This window comes from Scardinius erythrophthalmus (assembly GCF_964197995.2).
Source record: "Scardinius erythrophthalmus genome assembly, chromosome: 1".
In the NCBI taxonomy this organism is placed as follows: domain Eukaryota; kingdom Metazoa; phylum Chordata; class Actinopteri; order Cypriniformes; family Leuciscidae; genus Scardinius; species Scardinius erythrophthalmus.
This window is the reverse complement of record NC_138221.1, coordinates 32896982-32921583: the sequence shown is the minus strand read 5'-3', so window position 1 is coordinate 32921583 and position 24602 is coordinate 32896982. Positions and strand designations below refer to the sequence as shown.

Genomic DNA, 24602 nt, shown 5'->3' with positions numbered 1-24602 from the left:
ACACGGCGCGCGTGCAGGTCACGTGCATGATTGCGCGTTGTGGATTTGTAAACAACTTCGATAAAACGAGCAAAACTACCTCTCTCATTTGTTACTTTGTTACTTTTTGACGGTTAAAAAACCCTTAGAGACACATAATTCGACGGTGAGTGACACATTAAAGTATGTAAGTTTAAGTTATTCAGACGTGTTAAGAAACGAGCTAGTTACAATATGATAATTTAACATGCTAATTCAAACGCTAAGTTTAAAAAAGTTCGTTTGACCTCATTTTTAGTGGTGAAATTATGGATTATTTACGTACCATATGAATTACTTTTACAATAGAAGAATCATGTTATTCTTTTACGCTTTTGGAGTATAATACCATGTGGTTTATATTAAAAGTATATAAATCACCGCAATATGGTAACGTTACGACAGTACGTGTTTGTATGAGGACGCAGTGTAAACGTGTATTCATTATATACTGTATTATGTTAATGTGTACATAATTATGTGTTATATATTATGTTTTTCAGGCCATGGCTCAGCATTTTTTTGGAAATTCAGGCTCCATGACATTGCAGTCAACACCCAAATTAAGTCATCATGTCTCAGCAAAGGTAGGCTACGTCTGACATATGTGGTCAAATGTCTAATAATATTCTAATATAATTACTGAAGTGAATCTTTTCTGTGCAGGTGCCAGATGATGGTTTTAATTCAACAGGTGAAACTTTATCATTTGTTACCCTAAATGACAGCTCTGTGCAGCAAAGGTGAGCCAGTAATAGAAAACATATTCTTTTATAATACTCATGGTATTGTTGATTATATTCACAGTAACTTGACCTATTTCTCACCCTGTGACAGTGAGGACTCCGGTATCGGTGTTTCAAATAGCTCAATTAGAAGTTCACCCATCAACAGTACAATGGAAGATGTTGGCGTTTTATCTCCCACAAATTCAGGGATAGATGAGATTGGAAAGAAAGCACAGGACCTTATTGAGAGAATCAATGAGAGAAGGGCCATGGACCAACATGTGATGAACAGCTTTGAGGAAAAGCTCATTAAAAAGGTACTCATCACTACAACAGACATAAGCTGCGTCCGAAATCACATACTTCCCTACTATATAGTAGACGAAAAACAGTATGTGACAAATGCAATATGTCCAAATTCTCAGTACTGGTAAAAGAGTAGACAAAAAAGTACCTGGATGACCTTCTACTTCCAGCGAGATTCTGGTGTGCATATGATACTATAAAGAATATACTTTTTTAGCAGCCCTGAAGTAATTACTCAAATTCAAAATAAGTTCCTTCTCAAGAGAGAATGCGATTTTTGGACGCAGTGACTGTCTCACGTCGCAACCAATCACAGCTTGTTTTGTTCAGCGTCATGTTTAGGGGCGTGAAAATGTAGTCGATATCGCTACAATAACAGGCCGGCATTCAACCAATAAGTCATTCATTCATTCATTCAAGAACATTGTGCAAATTTACTGCAAAAATGGTGCTTCAAGGCAAGTTGATTTATATAGCACATTTCATACACAATGGTAATTCAAAGTGCTTTACATAGGAGTAATTAAAATAATCAAAAGAAATAACAACAGTTTAGAATAAAATACAGTGCAAACAGTCAGACGTACAGTGGCACTGTGCTCATTCATTAAATGCACAGCTAATTGAGCTAAACAGATGTGTTTTGAGTCTGGATTTGTGACTGGAGAAAATCCGATTTTATCTTAATGTGTAAGGTCACTCACTGTCCAGGACTGCGATTTGTTATTTGCAAAAGTTAATTTTAATGGACGGAACCAGATTGGCTTCTACACCTACCTGATAGAGAAACCGAGGGTAAAGAGAAACTGAGGGCATATAAATCTTTAAATGCCTATAACTATAGGCATTAACTATGTGCTGAATGGTCACATACAAGACTTGTGTGGTACGATCCGCAGTTCTGCCTAGTCAGAGCCAAGGCCAGAAGAAGACAAAAGAGGGACATTACGGTGCAATTTTAATGATGTGAATAATTTCTAGAAATAAAAATTACAGATACAGCATATTCATTTTCAATAGATTCTTGCACCCAACAACACTTATTATGTAGCCGAATCTGTGCTGGTTTGTATTGGCCGCCTCCAGTTTTCCCTTTGTTTTGCCACCAGCTAACGTTGTGACGTAACTGTGACGCCGGCTCGAAATTGGTCTATACAGTAGCCAGCACAAATGTAAAATGGGATTTAGCACTTATGCTATATAACAGTACATAAAGCACATCACTTCAAAAGAATTATATTTGGAACTAGACTTCTGAGTAATACTGAAGATATTGCTATAAATTACAGCAATACCTCCTCCTTTTCCTTTTAAACGAGCCTCGTGTTTATAGCAGTAATCTTGCGGGGTGCACTCATTTAAAGTAATGTAATTGTCTGGTTTTAGCCAGGTTTCTGTCAAACACAGCACATCTAGGTTATAATCTGTGATGATATCATTAACAATAAGTGCTTTTGAAGAAAGGGATTGAATATTCAGCAACCCGAGCTTTATCAATTGGTCATCTGCATTATATTTGTTTTTTATTGGTTGAACATCAATTACATTTTTACCCTTAAATGGGATTGGGAGTTTTTTGTATGTCCTATTTCGGGGAACAGACACAGTCTCTATATGATGATATCTAGATGAAAGAGTCTCTATGTGATGGGATTTATCTGACCTCAGTGACGGGAGACAGCTGGCAGACGGTTGGTTTAGCCAGTCTGTCTGCTTCCTGACCTGAGGCCCAATTCATGTTTGAGCTCTAAGACTATGAGCCATATTACTAGAGAGAAGAGCAGCACCATCCCAGGAGGGATGAATACCATCTCTTTTCAACAGGTCAGGTCTGCCCCAAAAACTTTTCCAATTGTCTATGAACCCTATATTATTTTGCGGACACCACTTAGACAGCCAGCCATTGAGTGAGGAAAGTAAGGAAGCAAACTCACTGCATTTACTGTCTGAGAGCATTTCACTGGGAATCTGGCTTGGGGGGTTTGTCAGTCTCTCTACAGTAGCAAAAAGAGTGTGTGTGTTGTTTAAATTGCTGTTTATAATATTCGAAAAGAAAGTCTGTCTAGCTTTGCCTAGTTCCATATTGAAAGCATGAATGCTGTCTTTGTAGATGTTATAATGGACTACAAGTTTTGTTTTCCGCCTAACATGCGCTCTGCTTTTCTTCATTGTCTTCTCATATTTTGCACTGCTGTTGAGTTTCTCTAAGGTGCTTTTTGTCTGCCACTCTTCTTCCTGACTTTCACAGGAGCAATATCATCAATTACACGTTTAACTTTTGAGTTAAAAGAATCAAGGAGAAAATCAACAGAGTCAGCAGCAGATATGCTTGGTGTTAAAGATATAGCCTCCATAAATAGTACGCTACTGTTCTCATTTAAGCATCTCTTTTTGACAGACACAGATCTTGCTTCAAGGAGGAGAGATCAATATATCAAAGAAAATACAGAAATGATCAGACAGTGCTTTTTAAGAAATTAAATGTTCTCTGCAACACTTTCATTTTATGCACATTATTTATATATATTTAGATGCACAATGGGGTTCAGTTATCGGCCCATGCAGATTATCTTAAAATATCCACTAGTATTGGTCTTGTTTATCTATGCAATGCGGTTTTGATAATGACAAATTAATTGAACAAGCTGTACACATTTCAGAGGTCTCAAACCTCTGATGAGTGGTCAGGGTTACAAATGTTTTGAGCAAATGACAAATGACTTTATTTTATTTTTACACAGAGATCGGTAGGTCTATTATTAGTAAAATCTGTTGACTTTAGCGATCTTTGTTGCATTATATGCCAACAGTGTTTGCATGCCTTTAACTCCAGAAGTATTGAAGATATCTTAATATCCTTTTAGATTCTGGTTCTTAACAATCAAACCATCGAGGGCCTTTAAAATGAAGATAAAAGAAATGTTTGTTAAGAAGCATAATCTGAAAGAATATTAAAATATCTTCAATACTTCTGGAGGAGTTACGGGAATCCAATCTTAGGGCAAAAAACACAAGCGTTTTCCCCCATTTTTGAACTGTCACTGTTGGCACATAATGCAACAAAGATTGCTCAACAGATTTTATTAACAGACCTACCAATCTCTGTGTAAAAATAAAATAATGATGCTGATATCTTTTTAAAGTAAATTTCACCCTCTGTAATTTGGCTCCAAATCTCAGGTGAAAATTGACGTTTTGACCCCTTACTCAGTCAATATACATTCATGACATTAAATATTTTGCCTTTCTTCTACATTTATGTATTTTTTTCATCAGAAATTGTTTATCAATATCAAAAATATTACCCGGGATTAATCTCTGGTTGAGTTGACACGGAATGACCCTATAAATGATTGTGTAACACGGCTCAGGAACAACTGACCTAAAATATGCAAAATCAGTAATGCAGACTGTACATTTAGTCTTTTTATTTTATTTTTTATACAGTTTAGTGTTTACAGCGACAGTGCACTTTAATAAACATTTATGTCAATGTGTCAGTTTAGCCAAACTTGGCTAATTTTCAACTGTAGTCCCTGGGCAGGTGTAACGTCAGATAAAATACATGATAAATGCAGACACACCTTTTAGTGAATTGCGGTGTGAATAATGTGCGGTGTGTGTCCGTGCAGGTGAGTGAGATGTGTCAGCGGGTGAAGGAGCAGATGTTTGAGTATTATGAGCAGCACAGTCAGGGCATGGAGGCCAGCATCGCTGAGCTGTCGGAGGTGCTGGAGAGAAGCAGTCAGCTGAGTATGGAGCTTCAGGGAGCCAGTCAAACCCTGGCCGCCATCAATAAAGGCCTGCAGCACAACACTGAGCAGTAGAGACACAACCTAACAATAACATAATTGATTTTTGTGTTACTCGTGGTACATATACACATTATAACAAATGCAGAGTCTTGTTTACTTACAGTAATTTAACTTAAACTGAAGGAGTAACTGTTCAAACGTGAATATTTGAGTGTAGCTGATTGAGTTTTTTCTTGTTATAGTATGTTAAAGAAAGTTCAAATGTGAATGAATATGCTAATCTGATTTGTTTTACGTGTATTTAAATATTTATTTTGTTTCATTACATGGTTTATCTAAAAGACTTTTACTATCATTCCTTCTTAAACCAAAAGTGGTTTTGGTCTACATTATTGGTTTTTCAATAACTAAGGTTTGAGATTTGTAGGATTAAGGCTTTTCTCCCCCAGCATTAGCTACTGAAAACCCATTTAATTCATTGTCAATTCTCTTTATGGCTTTCTCAGTACAAATTAACTGCTCTGAATAAATATAGATGGCAAGATGCAACCATTACAAAATGAGGATTTGATAACAGATCCTAGAGCCTCCGGTACCATCTGCGTAATGAAAGCAAAAGGGGAAACACTGTAATATTTTACATTTTATTCATCTGCATTAAATATAATTTGTTCAAAACAGCCTAACACTTTGAGATTCATTTTATAATACATCAATGTACAAACAGAAACATGCACTTTTTCATTTTTTGCGATCCTTGGTGCATTTCTTTACAAATCTACTTAAAAACCTGCGGTCAAACCTTCATTCAAAGTCTTGTGGTCTAGTAGGAACATAGAAAAATAGATCTCTGACAAAGACTACATACATAAATTACAGACATTCAATTATCACACATGTTACCTGAAATACTGCTAACGTGAGTTTGTTTTAACCAGATTCAGAGAATATTGTATTTATTAAAGATCAAGTAAGTTGTAATGGTAAATGAAGCAAACTCTACAAGCGTTCTGGATCTGAATGGGTAATAGGTCAAAGGCAGCAGAAGTCAGTGTACATGATGTGTACAGTAGGGAGACGCCAGCTCATTTGTCCACAGTGAAGGACTGCAGTCCAGTGATGGCTCTGCCCAGGATCAGGGCATGGATGTCATGGGTACCTACAAAAGATGACAATAATCAATGTGTTTGAAAAAAAAAAAAAGTTACTCAATCAAGCCTTCAATCAATGGATGCATTGGTATGTACATCAGAACTAGCTCATTATTATATCCGGTTATATACCAAGTTTTTTTTGGAAAAATAAAGATAACCTTCTTTATTTAAGAAACATTTTATGTGTATAAATATTTACAACAATGCCCAAGATCCATAAGACTAAATAAAATAAAAAAATATGGCAAGACATTAAAATAAAATTGACCAAAACAATATATAGACGGATCTCAAAATCTTTTTGATGAAGTCTCAATAAGGTCCAACCAAAATTGTATTGTCTTTCTGGTGGCGCCATGCACTTTAGCTGTGGTACACTCCAAAAGGGCAATGTTCAGCAAATAGACATAGCTGGGGTAGTTGGTTCCAACCACAGTTTTAGGATAACCTTTTTTTCCTCCAGTTTTGAGATAAAAATATTGCGCTGACACTTAATAAGCGAAGCTGATCAAGTTAATGTGTTAATCCACAGTAATGGTCATAAATCTAAATGTGCAATCTGGCTGTGCAAGTTTTACTTCATAAAAGAACAAAGTTTAACCTGTTAACTTTTTGAGCATAGATCTGAACTTAAATGCTTGAAATTCATGAATGCTTTGGAGTACAGATTAAAAAATAAAAGTGTAATAGAGTGCCTTCTGTGTGAACGCAAACACGTTCCGGGATCGATCCCGGGATGAGGACCTGGTAACATTTCTTGGATCAGTCCGGGAATGTAACACATTGTGTGAACAAAAGGCAGGACCAATGCCGTAAGGGGTGTGTCGTAGCAATGACGCTGAAGCTGAGATCGTTCGCCAGATTAGTGGAATAGTACGCGATGCGATTTATGATCAAATCAGAAAAAAAAGCACAAGCATGGTTTCTCGAAAGAGTAATCGCAGATCATAAGCCAACTTGTATGAACGTACAGATTCCAGAAAATCTCGCGCAGTGTGAATGAACCAAAGTCAAACGATCCCGAGACACATTAGTGTATTTTCTGGAATCTCTGTGTGAAAGGGGCTATAAAGTAATATAAATTTAAGTTTACTGTAAAGCAGGAGTGTCAAACCCAGTTCCTGGAGGGCCAAATATTTTACAATATTATTTGGACTAAAAAATTGCTAGAAAATCAAAGCCAAAATTGTGTTCCGCTGAAAAGTTTTAGGCCTGGTTTCACAGACAGGACTTAAGCAAGGATTAGGCCTTAGTTCAATTAGGACATTTAAGTATCTTTTATAAACATGTCTTAGAAAAAACATGACTGGTGTGCATGGATGACTCGTTTGTGTTGCCAGATCTTGCTAGGAAAAAACAGTGAACAAGAAAAAGCCCAGAATAAATCCAAATGCTTTATATTGAAAACAAAATATCACAACACGCACCTGCCCACTTTAATATCCCAATAAACTTGATCGCTTTATGGTTGCAAATGATTTATGTTCTTTACTTGGTGTAAAACTATGCACAAACAAACAGCCACCTTTATGGCGATTTTTTGGGGTTACAGTGGCAGTGTTTATGAAATTCTGTATTAGCTCAAAGCATTACAGAACTCTCGTCTGTGCGGTGACCAACAACAGGAAGTTTAAATCAGGGATTACACACATGGGTTTCTCTGTAATGCCTGATCTTTTCACTTTATTCACATCTCCTTCACTCTCTCTGACCTTCATAAGTGTTGACGGCTTCCAGGTTCAGGACGTGACGAATAACGTGATACTCGTCTGCGATGCCGTTTCCTCCCAGCATATCTCGGGCCTGTCTCGCGATATCCAGGGCTTTCCCGCAGGAGTTCCTCTTCAGCATAGATATCATCTCTGGAGCCGCTCTGTCAACGTTGATCAGAGAGTAAAGACCGTTAGCTTGGATGTGTTCAGTTACACATCTATGAGGAGTATTTTTCTCACATATTAACATCATTCTTTCAAGACAGGGTTTATATTTCAAATTAAATTGTATGTTTTTCTAAGTTCAAATAGCTTTTACTTGCTGCAGAGCAGCTCTATTTTGACAGGAAACTTCACTGGGATATTTTTGTAATGATAAATATTGAAGCGACTCAAATGAAAGAATGTCTCAAGTTAAAGTTCTGGACCTTTTAAAAAATAATTTACTAATCACATTAACTTTGTTAAAAAAATGTAAGGTTACACTTTATTTTAAGGTGTCATTGTTAGTGTGTAATTATATATTTAAAGGGGGGGGTGAAATGCTCATTTTCACTCAATCTCCTCTCCTGTTAATCTTGAGTACCTATAGAGTAGTATTGCATCCTTCATATCTCCAAAAAGTCTTTAGTTTTATTATATTTATAAAAGAAAGATAGGCTGTACCGAGTCTTTCCGGAAAAAAACGAGCGGCTGAGGGCGGGCCGTGTGGGCGGAGCTAAAGCTGTGCTAACGCGCCGAGCTAACAACACACAGAGACATTTATTCAACAGTTTTACTCACCGCCCGGTTCCAACCACGACCGCGAACCTTTATCATTGTGACTGGTCGATCCTTAAGCATTAGACGATCTGCAAATCCGTCGATCTGGGCTTTGTTTATAAAACAATCATCGTCGAAATGCAGGGAACAAACAGTCTTGCACAACCTCTGTTGGTGCTCTGGAAAAACAAACTCCATCCACTGGTCCCTTAACGCTGGGTTCTTTGGGAATCTGTGCAGGGTTGTCTTGCCCTGGCAACCAAAAACCCACTTCTTTGGTGACATTGACTTCCCTAAAGCCGGGCAGGGCGCTTTGATGGGCGTACTGCTTTCGCTCTCTCGCTCTGGTCTACGGTTGCGCGCGCGCCCGCGTCCTTCCGGAGAAGTGCCCTTAGGACCCATATAAGGAAATTCCGCTACATCTGACGTCACACATGCCCATACTCGAAAAAAACTTTCCGAAACTTGTGACAAACCGGAAAGGAGCATTTTTGGAACAGAAATACTCCTTCAAACGTACAATTTAATTTTTGAAACTTTGTCCATGTTTAGTATGGGAATCCAACTCTTTAACAGTGTAAAAAACTCAGTATGCATGAAATAGCATTTCACCCCCCCTTTAAGTACTGTGTAATATTAATTAATAACGTACTTACTATAAGGTTAGGGATTAAGATTTGGTTGAGGGTTAGTTGCATGTAATTATGCATAATTTACTGTTATTACTATGGTAAATACATGTAACAGTAACAAAGACACCAAAAGTGTTACCAAATATAATTTCAGTGAACGAATGGGAAGTGTCTAATGTTTCCATATTTATCTTCTCAACCAGAATTCACAAAACTTTTTGACTAATGAATTTATGACTTTTGTTGACTATTGGAGAAGATTTTTTGTTAATCATATTATAGGGAAAATAGTCATAATGACCAAGTCGGTTAAATATTTTAGGCCTAAGTAAAACTAAAATTAGGTCACTATATACTGTATATCCATGACTTTTTTAGGCCTGGAAATCACCATTTTAAAAAGCCTCTGATATTTCCAAGCTTTCCATGAGCCTGTGAAATGTGTCAAATTGCACCAAACATTTGTCTTTCTCTGTTCCACACTTGATCCCTGCATCCTCACATAAATGATGTCCATATCTATAAATCCTAAAAACTAGAGCAGCGTGGAGATGAACCTCACTTTTTGTCATCTATCAGTCGGCCCAGCCGCAGACACGACTGCAGGCCGATGGTGATCTCGGTCAGCATGTCTGCCATCTTCTTCTGGATCAGCTGGTTTCTGGCTAGAGGAACTCCAAACTGGATCCTAAAGAATTACAGGTGTTTACAGGAACATTGTGTTACTTTCTGAAAAACAACATCTGCAAGAACCATATAGACATGAACTATAAGGAGAGCCAATCTAAGCAAGCAAGCAAATTTACTTAAGACTAACATTTACAGTTTAAAATCCTTTCACACGTTCGTTGTTATCCAGTCACTCATTAATGAGAACAGATTGCTGACGTGTTCTGACCTGTCCAGTGTGTACTGACGTGCGGCGTGGAAACAAAACTCTGCGGCTCCCAGAGCTCCCCAAGCGATGCCATAGCGAGCATTATTCAGACACCCGAATGGACCCTGGTGAACAAGGAACAAAATCACAGCTATATTAGCATTGACATTCACTACAAAAAATAACAAAAAATGTATTATGCATTGACTAGGAGCTTGCTTGAGAAGCCTTATCACCCAGATATATGTCACAATAGGAGGAAAAGACTATCGCAACTTCCGTTTCATGCCGACTTCAAGCCAGTGCTTCATTATTGTGAGAGACTTTATATCTTGCATTGAGTTTATTACAGTGCCTACTAATAATAAAGTCAAGCCAATAAACCCTGAGCCCGTGTTTCTTGATGGTGTCTCATGCGGTTTCTGTCTCACTCACCGCCAGTCCTGATACTTTGGGCAGCAGGTTTTCCTCTGGGACTTCCACCTCGTCCATGATGATCATGCCGGTGGCTGAAGCCCGCAGAGAAAACTTGCCCTCGATCTTGGGGGTGGACAGACCCTTCATGCCACGCTCCAGGATGAAACCACGCACTTTCCCGTCCTCACATTTGGCCCAAACCACACAGATATCAGCCACGGGTGAGTTCGTAATCCTGTGCGAGAGAATGGAGCAAGTGTAAGATGATAAAAGAGACTCTGTCACTTCTCCTGTCCATAATTTAGATCATTTTCCAAAATAAGTGCTGCAGGAATGGGACCTAAAAACCGGAAGTGAGCATTTTTGCACTTCTTGTTCCATCGTCTGGAAGTCAATGGTTTTTTGGTTAAATGCCTGAAATAAGATGTGTGGTTAACACAAGCTCAAGATATTTTAACGTTTTTCTTTTCTAAAACATAATGATTTTAAAAAAAATTATTTTACTTGTCTCGAAAAAGGCAGTTGTTAACAAGTGGCTAAATGGACCACAGAGGTTGTCGGGACATAAATCGTAATCGCACCGAACAGGAAAACTCATCTTCTCACTGGTCCACCACTTTCACAGCTTTGTTGAGTTTATACAAACTATTCTAACTCAAACTTTCCAACTTGTAGATTTTAAATACAGTCTGAAAGATATGTCGGAATCGTAGTGATGACGACGTTGAAGACAAATGACCGTGGTGTAGTTCGTTTATAGTCTAATTTTAGATTTTTACTTCAGGTGATTGTTTATAGGCTTCAGAATTCATAAAAGTTGTGTTAATGTGTAAAGATTATCATGATGAACAAAAGATGTAAGAATCATAATCTTTTGTTGGTCACAGAGCTTATCTTCTACAATAATCCAAAAGCCAGTGGAAAAAATCCTATTGGCTTTTTGCCAAGGGAACCAGGGTGATGGGTCAGGGTTTGCCAGACCTTCGGGGATGGCCTATAAAAACACATCACAACTGCTGCATTCTGGGCTGGCACTGGCAGCAACTGTCCATTAACTGAACGCAGTCCTTAAAAAAAGCTTATGGCACCACCATGTGGACACAGACTGTTACTTGTACAGACGGATTGTGATTTCTTCACCTTTACTGTTGTTCTAAACCTGCGTTATATAAGAGCGGCGCTGGACGCACCAGGTCTTGGAGCCGGTGAGGGTGAAGGTGCGGCTGGACGGGTTGTACTTGGCTTTGGTCTCCATGCCGCCCGGGTCACTGCCGTGGTTTGGCTCCGTCAGTCCGAAACAACCTAGAATCTCTCCTTGTGCTGCGCGACACATAGACAATATGATGTCTGCATGGTTATGAACTTAAGTGGGTGAATCTTATGAGCAATTTCAGCTCATAATCAAAAGATAAAGAATGTGTGAACCATTAAGATTTTTTTGCATTGTGACACATTCTCTGGTTTTGCAGTCTTACCCAGTCTGGGCAGGTATTTCTGCTTCTGCTCCTCGGTGCCGTAAGCGTTGATGGGGTGCATGACCAGCGAGGACTGCACACTCATGACCGAGCGATAGCCGCTGTCCACTCGCTCCACCTCGCGAGCGATGAGACCGTACGCCACGTAACTTGTGCCAGCACAGCCGTAACCTTGATAGGGAAGAGTGCATGAGTGTGAGAGAGTTACAGAAAAGTATATTTGGTTACATGATAACACTATGCAATAAGGTTTCATTTGTTAACATTAGTTAACTACATTAGTTAACATGAATTACTTCTACAGCATTTATTAATCTTAGTTAATGAAAAAAATTGAAAGTTGTATGATAACATTAGTTAATGCACTGTGAACTAACATGAACATGGAACATTTTTAACAACTAACATTAACCAAGATTAATAAATGCTGTAAGAATATATTGCTCATTGTTAGTTAATGTTAGCTAATGCTAGTATTAACAAATGAAACCTATTACCGATTACACTTTCAACAAGCAATTCATTCTTTGTTTCCTGACTAGGCATTAGATGACGGAAAGCATTTTTTATTTTAAATCTCTAATATAGGGCTGCACAATTTGGGGATACAAATCGAATTGCAATCTTTCTGATAAAAATTCCAATGGCAATTTAAAATGCAATAAAAAAAAAAACCTCCAGGTTTGCTATGCTTGTTTGTAGGGCTGCACAATTTGGCAATTTCGTGATTATATAGTGCATCAGTATAACTATACGAGTATAACTAAACAATGAATAATTTTATCATGATTATTATTAGTAAATGAAAATATGAAACAATAAGAAATATTACTATTGAAATATTATAATAATATTTTAAATAAAATAAAAATAGTATTTAAGAATTTAGTATTTACATTTTAAAATACTAATATTTATGTCTGTCTTGATTTCAAAAGTTAAACCATAAATCTTTCATTTTGACCGAAAATTGCAGGGAGCCCTTAAAGTGTTATAGGTGCTATTTATTAAAATTTTGGGAAGATGGTTTGCGCACTTTGGGTTCCCAAATGCTCATTATAACGACGCAAACTCAGAGCCGATGCAGAGATGGAGTTCATGTGGAGCAGCATTTCCTGCGAACCGAGCCGCTCTGAGACACTGAAAATAGTGTATAAATAAACACAGAGCTGTGCTTCCCTCCGAAACGTTCAGTGCATATATTCATTTAAACTGCAGCTTTTGCAATTTGATAATCATTTTCAAGCTTTACTCTAATATCGACTGCTGACCAATTTGGGACTGATATATTATGCATACCTTTAATGGTTGGGCCCAAAACACCCAGTTCCCCCATCTCAGACACAATCTCACGATGAAAAACTAGTGGAGAACAAAGGGCAGTTAGTTTAAAAAAGCTTTCAGTCAAAGGAAACTAACACACTACTACACAACCCGTAGCCCCTTTTAGAAGTCCTGTTGTAAACCACAAGCTGTCATTGTGATATAAATATACACTCACCTTCATTTCTGTTGGCCATCAGGATACGCGGCATGAGTTTCTCCTGGCAGTAAGTGCGAAACGAGTCTCGAATCATGACCTCCTCCTCCGTCAGGAGACCCTCCAAGTCCAACGCATCACGCCAGTTAAACTGCGCTTTAGCTGAGGTTTATGTGACGGGATACAACAAATCAGCAGATATTCAGAAGCTTACAGCAGGAAATATTGTAGAAGAAGTAAACATACGTGTTTTCACTTGCTTCTTTTCACCAGACTTCTCTGCATCTGATAGAAGAATAATAGAATTTTACATTTGTGTATCTTAATTACAGTGTTATGCATGTGCGAATAGAAATATGCATTAGAAATACACACAAGTTTGGGGTCATTAAGATCTTTTAATATTTTATTCAGAAATTATGCATTGAATTGATCAAAAGTGACAGTAAAGACATTTATAATGTTATAAAAGATCGTAAAAATCTGTTCTTTTGAACTTTCTACCATCAAATAAATATTTAGTAGCACTGTTTTCAACACTGATTATGAGAAATGTTTCTTGATCACTAAATCATACTAAATATTATAAATATTCAGATATGGAAATTGACATGTTTGAAGAACATGACTTATATTCTGTATTTGAGCTGTGGAATAAATATCTAATGACCACATTTAAAGGGATAGTTCACCCCAAAATTAAAATTAATTAATTAATGTTGTTCCAAACCTGTATGCTGTTCTTTTTATTTAAAGAATCGTTATATTGCAAAATAATTTCCATGAATGATTTGATTTGATTAATGACTGTTCATCACATGAATACACTGTAAAGGTTCAGAAGTATTGAAATATATCTCAAAAACGGTTTGGATTACTGTTATGGTAGATTTTTTTTAGCTTGACGGACATGGTGAGTATAATTTTTCAACATTCTTTTTGTTTTCCAATAATAATAATAAAAACCAAACAGGTCTGGAACAACATAGAGGTGCTTAAGTGTGCATTATATAAAGACATATATCCAACAAACTGCCGTTCTGACCCCATGGAGAAGCCGCAGCAGTTTTCTGTGATCTGGAAGCTGTATAGAGGAGACATCTCTGGCTGTTCACAAGCAGACGACTCGCACTCCTTAATGCCATGATGAGTGAGCCTCTGTAAAAGTAATAATGCATGTCATAGATCATACATTACAATATATGCATGTATCAAAACATTCAACAATGCCTTAGTCATTTCTATGCATTTTTAATATTAACTCTTTATTTTACCAGGTTGGCCCCTTCAAATTAATATAAGTTTTAAGAGAGAACTGCCCAAAATGGCAGCATACAATATAATCATAATATAATGTCATACCATGCTGAAATAACTAGTTAAAACACTTAAGACGAGACAAGACATACAGAATATTGTGTTTTAAATGACAGATTACATAATACTGCTAAAGCTAGGAGAGTTTCAGTCAATGTCCAACGAAGGTAAACAAATCCTCAGACACTAAACAAGCAAGCATTAGCGTCACAGTTCTTGGCCACAAGTCATGTACACGAGCAGCAGTTGACCCAAAAGCACAGGAGCTAATGGACTCCGGTATAATGTCATATAAACAGATAAAAGCTTTACGTACCTGTACACGACGATTTATGAGCAGACGGTGTTAGTTCACTTGTCATACAGCGATAATTGCGTTAGACAGGTGGGATTTTTTTTTTCACATTTGACGGGCAGCGCATGGAGGGCGGAAGAGGAACATGAATGTGTGAACGATGGAGAGTCTAGGGCGCCATTTTGAGTGTGGCACATCTTCATCTTCTTCTTCTTCTTCTTCTTCTTACTATTTTACGGCGGTTGGCATGAACATTGATTGACATGAACAGGTATAATAAAATAGGCAAAGTTTGGAGGACTAATACTTATTTAAATCTAAGTTTTTTTTTTTTTAAATATCAATTTAATTATATTATTTGTGTAATAAAGCGTATCTAAAAATTATGATATTAAAGGGATAGTTCACCCAAAAAATAAAATTAGCCCATGATTTACTAACCCTGAAGTCATCCTAGGTGAGCATGACATTCTTTTTTCAGACGAATACAATCGGAGTTAGGCCTATATTTAAAAATGTCCTGGCTCTTCCTAACTTTATAATATTCGGTTACTTTTTCCCATCTTTCATCGCTCCTCCGTCGTGTGTGTAATTTACCATCCATGGTGTGTGTATTTACAAACGTTTAGAAACATCAAGGTTTTTTAATGTTTTTGAAAGTAGTCTCTTAATCTCACCAAGGCAGCATTTATTTGATCAAAAATACAGTAAAAACAGTACAATTGTGAAATATTATTAGGCTACAATTTAAATTAACTGGTTTCTGTTATATATTTAAGAATCTCATTTATTCCTGTGATGGGAAAGTTGAAATTTTTCAGCATCATTAGGCTACTCCAGTCTTTAGTGTCACATGATTCTTCAGAAATCATTCTAATATGATGATTTGGTGTTAAATAAACATTTCTTATTTTTATTATTGTTAATAATTAACGGTTGCCTTTGCTAAATAAAAATATTAATTTCTTCTTTTTTTAAACTTTTGAATGGCAGTGTATCATGATTTCCACAAAAAAAAACTTGTTTTCAACATTGATAATGAGAAATTATCAAACATAAAATATAATTTTCGTGTTCATCACTAGTTTGTATTGTAGGCCTTGCTTTATGTAATTTCCAGAATACATACTCAGTGACTGCTTTCATAAACCATTTATTTACATATGAATAAAAAAATGGGAAGAGATGTCAATCATATAAAATTATTACAGCCTTGATTTGATTCAATCTTGAGTTCATAATAACTTACTCAGAATTCACAAAATCCCAGGAACAACCCAATAATAATAAAAAAAGTTAAATTTAAAAAAAACAAATTTGAGAACTGTGTTTGAATGACTGTCCTCTGTGTTGAATGTGAAAACTGTAAACACTTTTGCCATGTTGTGGCGTAATGTCCTCTCAGCTTCTTCAATAATCCCAGTTTAAGTGTTTGGCCACTCTGTGCAAACTGATGAAGAAGTCCGGGAAAAGACCAAAAATGTTGTTCTCTTCAAATTCATTTCTGACATTTCTGTTAGAAACAAAAGATAGAGTGAATTAAAATCAAAACAGAAGCATTTCAGACACAAAGATAAACGGGAAGAGAGATGTAACTGAGATCTGAATGAACGTTTTTGTCTCACGTACCCATGCACCAGTTTGTTGCGCAAAACACGCAGCAGGCCAAGTATGTCCTCCGGAAGCTTCTTGTTAATGTCTGTCCATATTTCTGAAAGCTGCAAATAAGACACACACCAGCATGAATGGTCTAGTGTGCTACATTACTAGTAGTCCCAACACAGCCTTGAATGAACCAAGATAATGTGGCAGAGCAAGGAGAGGAAAGCTGTTGTTCGCTTTGTCTTGTGTTTAGGCGAGTCTTGTTGTTTCAGTTTTACTCACCTGCAATTTCCAATTAGAAAAGGTTTTTCCCTCTGTGGCCTCCTTTGCATTTTTGAAGAGCTTCCAAAGGTTTTTTAAATCCTCTCCCACTATAGCAAGGATGTCCTTTCTCCTGAAGGAAAAAAATGAGCAAGCAAAGAGTTGCACATGAATCACGTCAATATGTTGTATATGTTTATTGATATGTTGTATCTATGTTTATGTCATGTGATAAAGGAAGTACATCCTTTTAAAATCTATGTTTTACGTATCAGGGCATAATAAAGAGAGATGTCCATAAACGGATGCCCACAAACCTCAATGAACGGAAGCAACATTGTAAAGAAGAGTGAGACAAAATTCCTCCATAACTATGTGAGAGACTGATAAAGTCATATAGAAAAGAATTACTTCAAGTTATTGCCGCTAAAGGTGGTACAAGCAATTAAATAATATACTTATCACACATGGATTTTTGTTAAATAAACCATGACAGTGTAATATGCCATGTATTGTTGTTCATCTGAGGTTGTATTTACCTCATTTTAAAGTCTCTCTGTAGTCAATCATTTTTTCCCTTAAAACTCATATTTGATCACCAAAATGGCATTTTTAAGTGTTTTCTTGAAAAAATGTCTTCATGTTTTAAAATAGCTTGAATGTAACACCCTTGCCTCATTTAGTACATGGTTCTATGAATACAAACAAAATTACTAACAAATTAGCCCCGCCTCCACTCACTCACTCAGCTCAGAGATCCACTCGTTGATGATCACACGTTGGCCTGATTGGTTACAAGGTAGTTTGTGACGTCAGAAACACCAGCGATTTCAAACTGCGATTTTGCGACGGTCTCAGTTTTAAGCAGAAAATACTCAGCAATGAGTAATATATATATAAAACCCTTACTTCTTTTCAATATTGATGTTAAGTTTACTGAAGGCCTCATAGATGGTCAGTGTTGCTGTTGGGTCTGTTTCCTCTGTGTCCTCCTTTTCTATGTAGAGGTTGCGAAGGTTTGCTAAAGTCTCGTAGTTCTGGATTTCAGGCCTATCACCCAGCTTCCTGAGGACTGCATCTTTTCTGAAAGATATAAAAGGCAGGCATTGAGCAGGGAAGTTCAGCAGCAGAACAAAATGTATCACACTTGATAGTTTGGAATGAGATGAGGTTAAGAAAATAATGGCAAAATTGTCATATTTGGGTGATCGATTCCTTGAAGATTCTCAGACTCGCAGCTACAGTAGATAAAGAGTCTACAATCAAAAACAAGGTCCTGGCAGTGACTCAGTATAAGAGAAGACATTCAAGGGCTGTTTTTGTCAGAGTATCATGAGAGAACAACATCTGAAGAACTGGAAACTATACTAAGAAACAATCTGAGCAATCCAGTCATGAAGACCACGCAGAAGACTGATCCCAGAGAAGTAGGTGGCAGACATCACAATCGCCAACAGCGAATTTATGTTTTATATTATAAGGAATGTTGTTCTTTCCACAAAGATGAAAAGAGGAATAAGATACATGAACGTGGTAATAGCTGAATGGCAGAAGTCAAAATCACCAGATCTTTTTACAAACATCACGTATAATTTACCTGTAATCATCCCAGAAAAAAGGGTGTCGTAGGACCTCATCAACGGTCAGTCTCTCTGCTGGTTCTTTGTTGATCATCCATTCAACGAGATCCTTGGCCACTATATCTTGAACATGTTCAAGAGAGTACTCCCCATTCTTGATGTTCACCTCACGATCCATGTCCCCAAAAGGATGCTTCCCATCAGAGAGTATGTAGTACACCAACATCCCAGCAACCTGCAATAAATTGGGCAAACTGTGAAGCACATACTAACGGGACAGCGAGAAATAAACCAGAAGAGCTGATAGAGAACTTTTTTTTAACAATATCTTTAAGTTAGGAACAGAACAATAAGTTGTTATTGGCTGACAAACTGGTAAAGGAAGGTAAGATTGTCAGAGAACAGCAAGTTAGCCTTTTTGACCCCCATATATTTTCAATATTTCTAATAGGGCCTACTTGTGCTATATTTACAAAGCTGCTTGTTTTCAAACTATTTTTATTAGCATAAACGTCGAGAACTGAATATATTTAACTAACCTCATTGTTTAATCATCTAGCATTGGTCATATCGACTCCTTTTGCGTCCTTTTTGTACAATGAAAGTGAATGGGGACTTAAAGCTTGAAGCTTGTTTAAATAGAAAAACTCATATTTTGTGTTCCATGGATCAGTTTCACATGGGTTTAGAATGACACAAGTTCAATTACTGATGACTGTTAATTTCTTTAAAGTTTGATGTAATATTACTATAATCTTACAGAGTGTCTATTTACACTACGTGCAAATAGCCCGCCTTGTTGTCAGAGGATTACACTAACTCCGCCCACTAATCATCAGCAAATATGATACCACAATCCACCCTTAGCTTGATGAACTCTCAGTAATCTCATGACTGCAGTTGACTCATGGTATTTCACAAACCTGGATGTCTGAGCTCTTTTTGTAACCACTCTTTTCCGACTGATTCAGGATCTCGGTCGCCTCCCAGCCTTGAGTACCAGCTCTTACAGTATGAACTGTGCTTCTGCCATCCTCCAGTTTGCGACTCAAGCCGAAGTCGGCCAGCCTTGCATTTTTTTCTGAATCTGTTGAAATATGAGTTTATCTGTCATTTGTGATTTTATCTCTCGCTCAGTCTCTCTCTCTATATACATAAAGTTAATGTTACAGACTAAATTATGATATAGTACATAAAATCTATTTTTGATACCTATCAAAACATTTCTAGGCTTTATGTCACGATGTATCACTCCAGCACGGTGAAGAACTTGAAGGCCAAGAAGCATCTCCTTCACGATTTTCCTCAAAGCGTTGTCTTTGTCCTTTTGCTCCTGCAGACGAAGATTTTCCATGTAGTCTTCCATATCATATTCACAAAGCTGTAGCGCAAGATAATAAAAATCTTCATCCTCTGCTAAGTCCACATACCTGACGATGTTCTTGCTCTCAAGCTTTAAATCTCGTAGATGCTTCAGTTCATGTTCAAAGTCTTTGTTCTTCCGTGGATCCTTGGTTATTCGTTTAATGGCCACCTCAGTGCCATCTTCCTTCAGGCCGAGATATACTGTGCCACTTCCTCCAGAGCCAATAATGTAATTATTACTTCTAGAAAAGTAGATGTTACTGACTTTTTTCTTGGAGGGATCTTTCTGGAGCTCCTCTATTTTACTTCTGTATTTTATTGAGGATGGGTTGCACCTGATGATATCATCAACAGGTGTGTCTGTCTTATCTTGCACATTTTCTGAAGCTACATTTTGATGCTGAGACTCAGTTATCCGTTTGTCATCTGTCGTCTGTGGGGATAAACCTGGAAAATCCATTTAAAATTAAAGTTAAGTTCCAATATAAAGCTATATATGGTTTAAATATGTTATTTTCTTCATACCTTCAAGTTCTTGAATGACATCAGGCTTGATTTCTTGCAGTATTTCATAAAAAACAGATTTTACTGCAGGTCCTCCAGATTTCACAGCTTTTAAGAGCTCTGTCATTTGGGTCCTTTTAGTTGCGTTTGTGATCTTTGAATACTGTCCCCAGGAAAGCTTTCTGTTTTCATACATCTTATCAGCGATGGGCATCGCAGATGTAACTCTTTGAATGAGCGCTTCATAGTGCGTGTCCACAAACTCAGCATCTGAGTATCAAACATCAGTAAAAAAAAAAAAAGAGACAGTGTTTCACTCTTTTCTCATCTTCAGTACACAGAAACAAACCAATAAATCAGCCAGCAAACCCAGAAACAATTAGGCCTAGGTCATAGGGTATTAAAGTGAATTTAATATGCCAATATTATTTCAAATGTGGTGCAATTAAGTCGGAGAGTTTTTTCATGTAAAACTTACGCTGATGTTCCATTGTTTTTCTTCAGTCCCTTTAAACTAGCTAAAAAGACAAAACATGTAAAACAACAACATTATCATGCTGCTTTTTATATTGATTATTCTTTATTCTTAATAATTTAAATAAATCAAATGCCTGTTTTCGCTATCATTGGTTTTGAACCAGACAAAGTCAGACTTTACTTGATATCAGGTTGGGGGACAAGTTGAAGTTTTTTTTTTTTTTTTTTTCATAATTGTTTTGCTGTGACATTGTGAAACTTATCCATTTACATACCACAAAAGTCATTGTTTATTCATTCAACTGTATGTTTTTTGTCGTCAAGATTTGTCTCTAGAGAAACTGACTTTCAAAAAGAAACTACACTGAGAAATATTAAAACATTTTTAGTGTGACGTTTAAAATCGAAAGGAAGTCACTGACCAACAGCGCAGTCAGAACGTAATAATCTAGCAGCTAATAAACACTCATATTTAATGCATGTACAGATGTGAGTTTCACATACCTGTAGTAGTTTATAAGAAACCACGGATATACTTTTGTCGTGCAGAAATCGGAAGGTTAGAAAAGAAAGAGTGCGGAAGAGGGAAACGATGTATGCAGCCAATCAGTACTTGAGCAAACAACAACACGAGAGCAGTTGCTTTCCTTTTGGAGAATTCCACACCCCCTACATATTTAAAACAAACTCATCTTTTGCGGTATTCTCAAATCGTCGTTAATACAAATGTCAGAGACATAGTTGAGATATGTAAATCTATAGAAGTGTGAAATTATAACAATATTTATTTTTTACGCGCAAGCACAAGCAGCCTACTGTTGCTATGGTTACTTCCTGACACGAACTTTCCTCATCAAGACACTGATGAGGTCTTCCCAACTATTCCCAACTGGTCATCCAGTTTTCACCTACGACTGCTGTGCTATCCTTTACATGGTTCTAATATCATTGTCAAGTTTGCAGACGACACCACGGTGATCGGACTCATCAAGAACAACGAGTCAGCCTAGGGAGGAGGTGGACCGCATAGCTTCATGGTGCACTGATAACAACTTGTGGTTACACACTTTATTTTAAGGTGTCATTGTTACAGTGTAATTATATATTTAAGTACCGAGTAATATTAAGCAACTACATGTACTTACTATAGGGTTAGGGTAGGATTAGGATTTGGTTGAGGGTTAGTTGCATGTAATTATGCATAATGTACTGTTATTACTATGGTAAGTAGGCTACATGTAACATATGTAACAAGGCCACTGTAAAATAAAGTGTTTCCCAATTGTTGCTCAACACTAAGAAAACCAAAGAACTCATAGTAGAACAAAAAAACACTGTACATTTAAAAAATACAAAGAAACACGACAACACTATAAGTGCCATAAGACCATGTTATAAGGCTACATGAAATTTAAAAAAAAACACAAAACTTGTCTGAATATTTTCATCATGGTCCATTTCTGTATATAATAAAGAGTAAAACTATATATAATCACATCTTAGTAAGATATGTCAACATTTGAACCGCTATAAAAAACATTTTTTTATGTATTTTTTTTCTTTAGATATTTGAGTAAGCTGAAACTCAATAATTGCGTAAGTGTAATTCGGCAATTCCTCTCAACAAAAACTGGCGCGCAATGAATTCTGGGGTAGGCAAGGCTGCGAACGATCCATCTGTTGTATCCTTCATTTCATGGGAAACGAAGAAATCATTTTAAATAAGCCTTCGAATTTGGACAACCTTCATCGGCCCCTGTGACGCAATCGGCCTTCGAATGATACAGTCTTTGAATTCGGATGTGACTATAGACTGCTGCTTTTACAAACCATTTCACAATATATCAATGACATTCACATGGGAAAAAGATGCAAAGCCTAAATTAAATCATTTCATTACTGATTTGATGCATATTTAAACAGCAAGTCAAAAAATGTTAATATTGACTTTAGTCAAAAACATGATAGCAAAGACGGAGGCCTTGAAACAACCATCAACAGTCTTGAGCTGAAACCATTGTGGAGTTATTGTGGAGTTTAGGTTTGGCCAATGGCTATTCATAAAAACATCATTATTCAACATTAAGTGGAAAGCAGTGGAAGTGGCTATAGGTGTCTGCATCCAATTTCTCAGTCTCTTCAGTATTCCCAGCCCATGTCAGTAGCCAACCGGTGTAAACTAATGAACCGATCAATCATCTTCTCTGCATAGAAGAGTTTTTCCATATTGGAAATGTGGGAGGAGACTGGCCAGCAATCAGTTTCAGGTGTAGGTGGTTAGTTCTATCATTAAGATCGCATAAAGGGTTCTTACAGCAACAGGAGGTGGTTTTTCTGCAGTTCTGGCGTGTGTTTGTTGTGCTCAACGTGCAGCCTCTGTACCCTTTCATAGGCTGATTATTTAAGAGGTTTTATTCTCTGTCTGGGAAATGAGGCAGACAAACATTTATTGCTGCGGTACCTTCAATGGGCTGATGGCCGTGTTGGAATGCTGAATAACGTACCTTTTATCAATCATGTTTGGGGATTGAGAGCTGAGATTGGGTAACTGTGTTGCAGTTGTACTTTCGCTAAAGGGCAGACCAGCCACTGTTTCTTGTATATTTTAGATTTATATTGTGGTTTGTTATTTGATATTGATTTTGATCTTAATGTTATTTGTTATTTGCTTTGTTTTCTTTGGTACTGCTCTCCTCTTTTGTGTGTTCCAGTGGTCAGAGACTTTGTACAGGGCCGGACCTGCATCTACACTAAACCTCCTTCGGTGTAGGTGATTTGGGTGGTGTGACATTGCTGTGTGGTGTGTACTGGAGCTTGGCACTGAAATAGTGACTTAAAGGTTACTACTTATTTGCGGTGTATGTTGTGGGGTTTCTTCTGTCTTCTTCTGTCTCTTACAGGTGGTAGGAGGTCCACAAGAGCAGGTCCGACCCTCTTGCAGTCTTGAGGAGAGCTAATTCCAACTTCTGTGAATGTTATCACTAGTTTTTAACATTTGATGGTTCTATTGGAACAATAAAAATTGTTACCTTTTTACAAACTACATTTGTTGTCCATAATCTGTATTTTGTGACCCCTAGAGGGCTCCTCCTGCCTTAAATAAGGAGGTGGCGTAGTCAGCTTATATTTCCTACACTACATTTTTGGCGTAAGTCGGCAGGGTCTTAATGTAACCTTAACTGTTATTTATTGTATGATTGTTAAAATAGAAACAGTGGCTGGGACAGGATAACAAGAGGAGCGACTGCCCGGAGATGCCAAGCGGGGACCTAGAGGCCAGTGACTACAAATAACTTGCCAAATTTTTTTTCTTCCTTTTTTTTTCTCATTATTTTGTTATATGTTGTGCAGTAATTTTATCTTGTTGTAAATATGAGTTTTGAAGGGGAACAGGAGGAACTTCTTGCTCTACGTGAGGAGGTACAAAGGTTGCGAGTAGCTAATGCACAGGTTCATCAAGGAGGGGGTGCCAGTTCAGCTGCAAGTAGTTCTAGTGGACCACCTGAGGTTTCTAATATTGCCTCAAGTCTCCCTAGTCAAGCAACATCTGAAAGGTTTGTTTATATTCAGCGGGAGAGGAAGTGTCCTTATTTTTCTGGCTCTAAATCCAAAACTGATTTATCGGTTTATGATTGGATCGAGAATGTTGAAGCATGTCTTCGGGATAGGTGTATTACTAATAGAGAGAAGGCCCTCTTCCTTTATGATCATTTGGAAGGGGAAGCAAAAGCAGAAATTAGGTTTCGCTCTTTGACAGATCGGGAAAACCCTGAGGTTGTTCTACACATTTTAAAAGAATTGTACGGTTCCTCCTCTTCCTTTGTTGGTCTCCAAAAACAGTTTTTTGAACGAAAACAGAAAGATAATGAGTCATTAAAAGAGTTT

At 37.2% G+C, this 24602-nt stretch overlaps 3 protein-coding genes across 4 annotated transcripts; 1 reads left to right on the top strand and 2 right to left on the bottom strand.

The window, feature by feature from the left end:
• syce2 (synaptonemal complex central element protein 2) lies at positions 1-5535 on the top strand. 2 transcript variants are annotated; one of them, XM_081371320.1, is made up of 5 exons: positions 1-145; positions 522-605; positions 685-761; positions 856-1063; positions 4685-5535. In XM_081371320.1, the coding sequence occupies exons 2-5, from the start codon at positions 525-527 to the stop codon at positions 4877-4879; spliced, it is 561 nt and encodes a 186-aa protein (XP_081227446.1). In that variant the 5' UTR covers positions 1-145; positions 522-524; the 3' UTR covers positions 4880-5535. The 2 variants fall into 2 exon arrangements, with proteins under 2 accessions (XP_081227446.1, XP_081227447.1); XM_081371321.1 differs by having other exon boundaries at positions 66-162; positions 4685-5517.
• gcdhb (glutaryl-CoA dehydrogenase b) lies at positions 5438-15135 on the bottom strand. Its single transcript, XM_081371309.1, has 12 exons — positions 14950-15135; positions 14362-14474; positions 13563-13601; positions 13338-13478; positions 13136-13198; positions 11837-12007; positions 11552-11681; positions 10380-10596; positions 9966-10069; positions 9630-9755; positions 7674-7834; positions 5438-5966 (listed from the first exon to the last, which is right to left on the bottom strand). Exons 2-12 carry the CDS (start codon positions 14459-14461, stop codon positions 5893-5895), a joined length of 1326 nt encoding a protein of 441 aa, XP_081227435.1. The 5' UTR covers positions 14462-14474; positions 14950-15135; the 3' UTR covers positions 5438-5892.
• Positions 15136-15602: 467 nt separating this feature from the next.
• On the bottom strand, positions 15603-21657 carry LOC308686861 (serine/threonine-protein kinase/endoribonuclease IRE1-like). Its single transcript, XM_081358928.1, has 10 exons — positions 21222-21657; positions 20719-20758; positions 20262-20510; positions 19584-20183; positions 19295-19458; positions 18389-18606; positions 17701-17874; positions 16813-16924; positions 16558-16646; positions 15603-16441 (listed from the first exon to the last, which is right to left on the bottom strand). The coding sequence occupies exons 2-10, from the start codon at positions 20729-20731 to the stop codon at positions 16339-16341; spliced, it is 1722 nt and encodes a 573-aa protein (XP_081215054.1). The 5' UTR covers positions 20732-20758; positions 21222-21657; the 3' UTR covers positions 15603-16338.
• Between the last annotated feature and the right edge of the window lie 2945 nt (positions 21658-24602).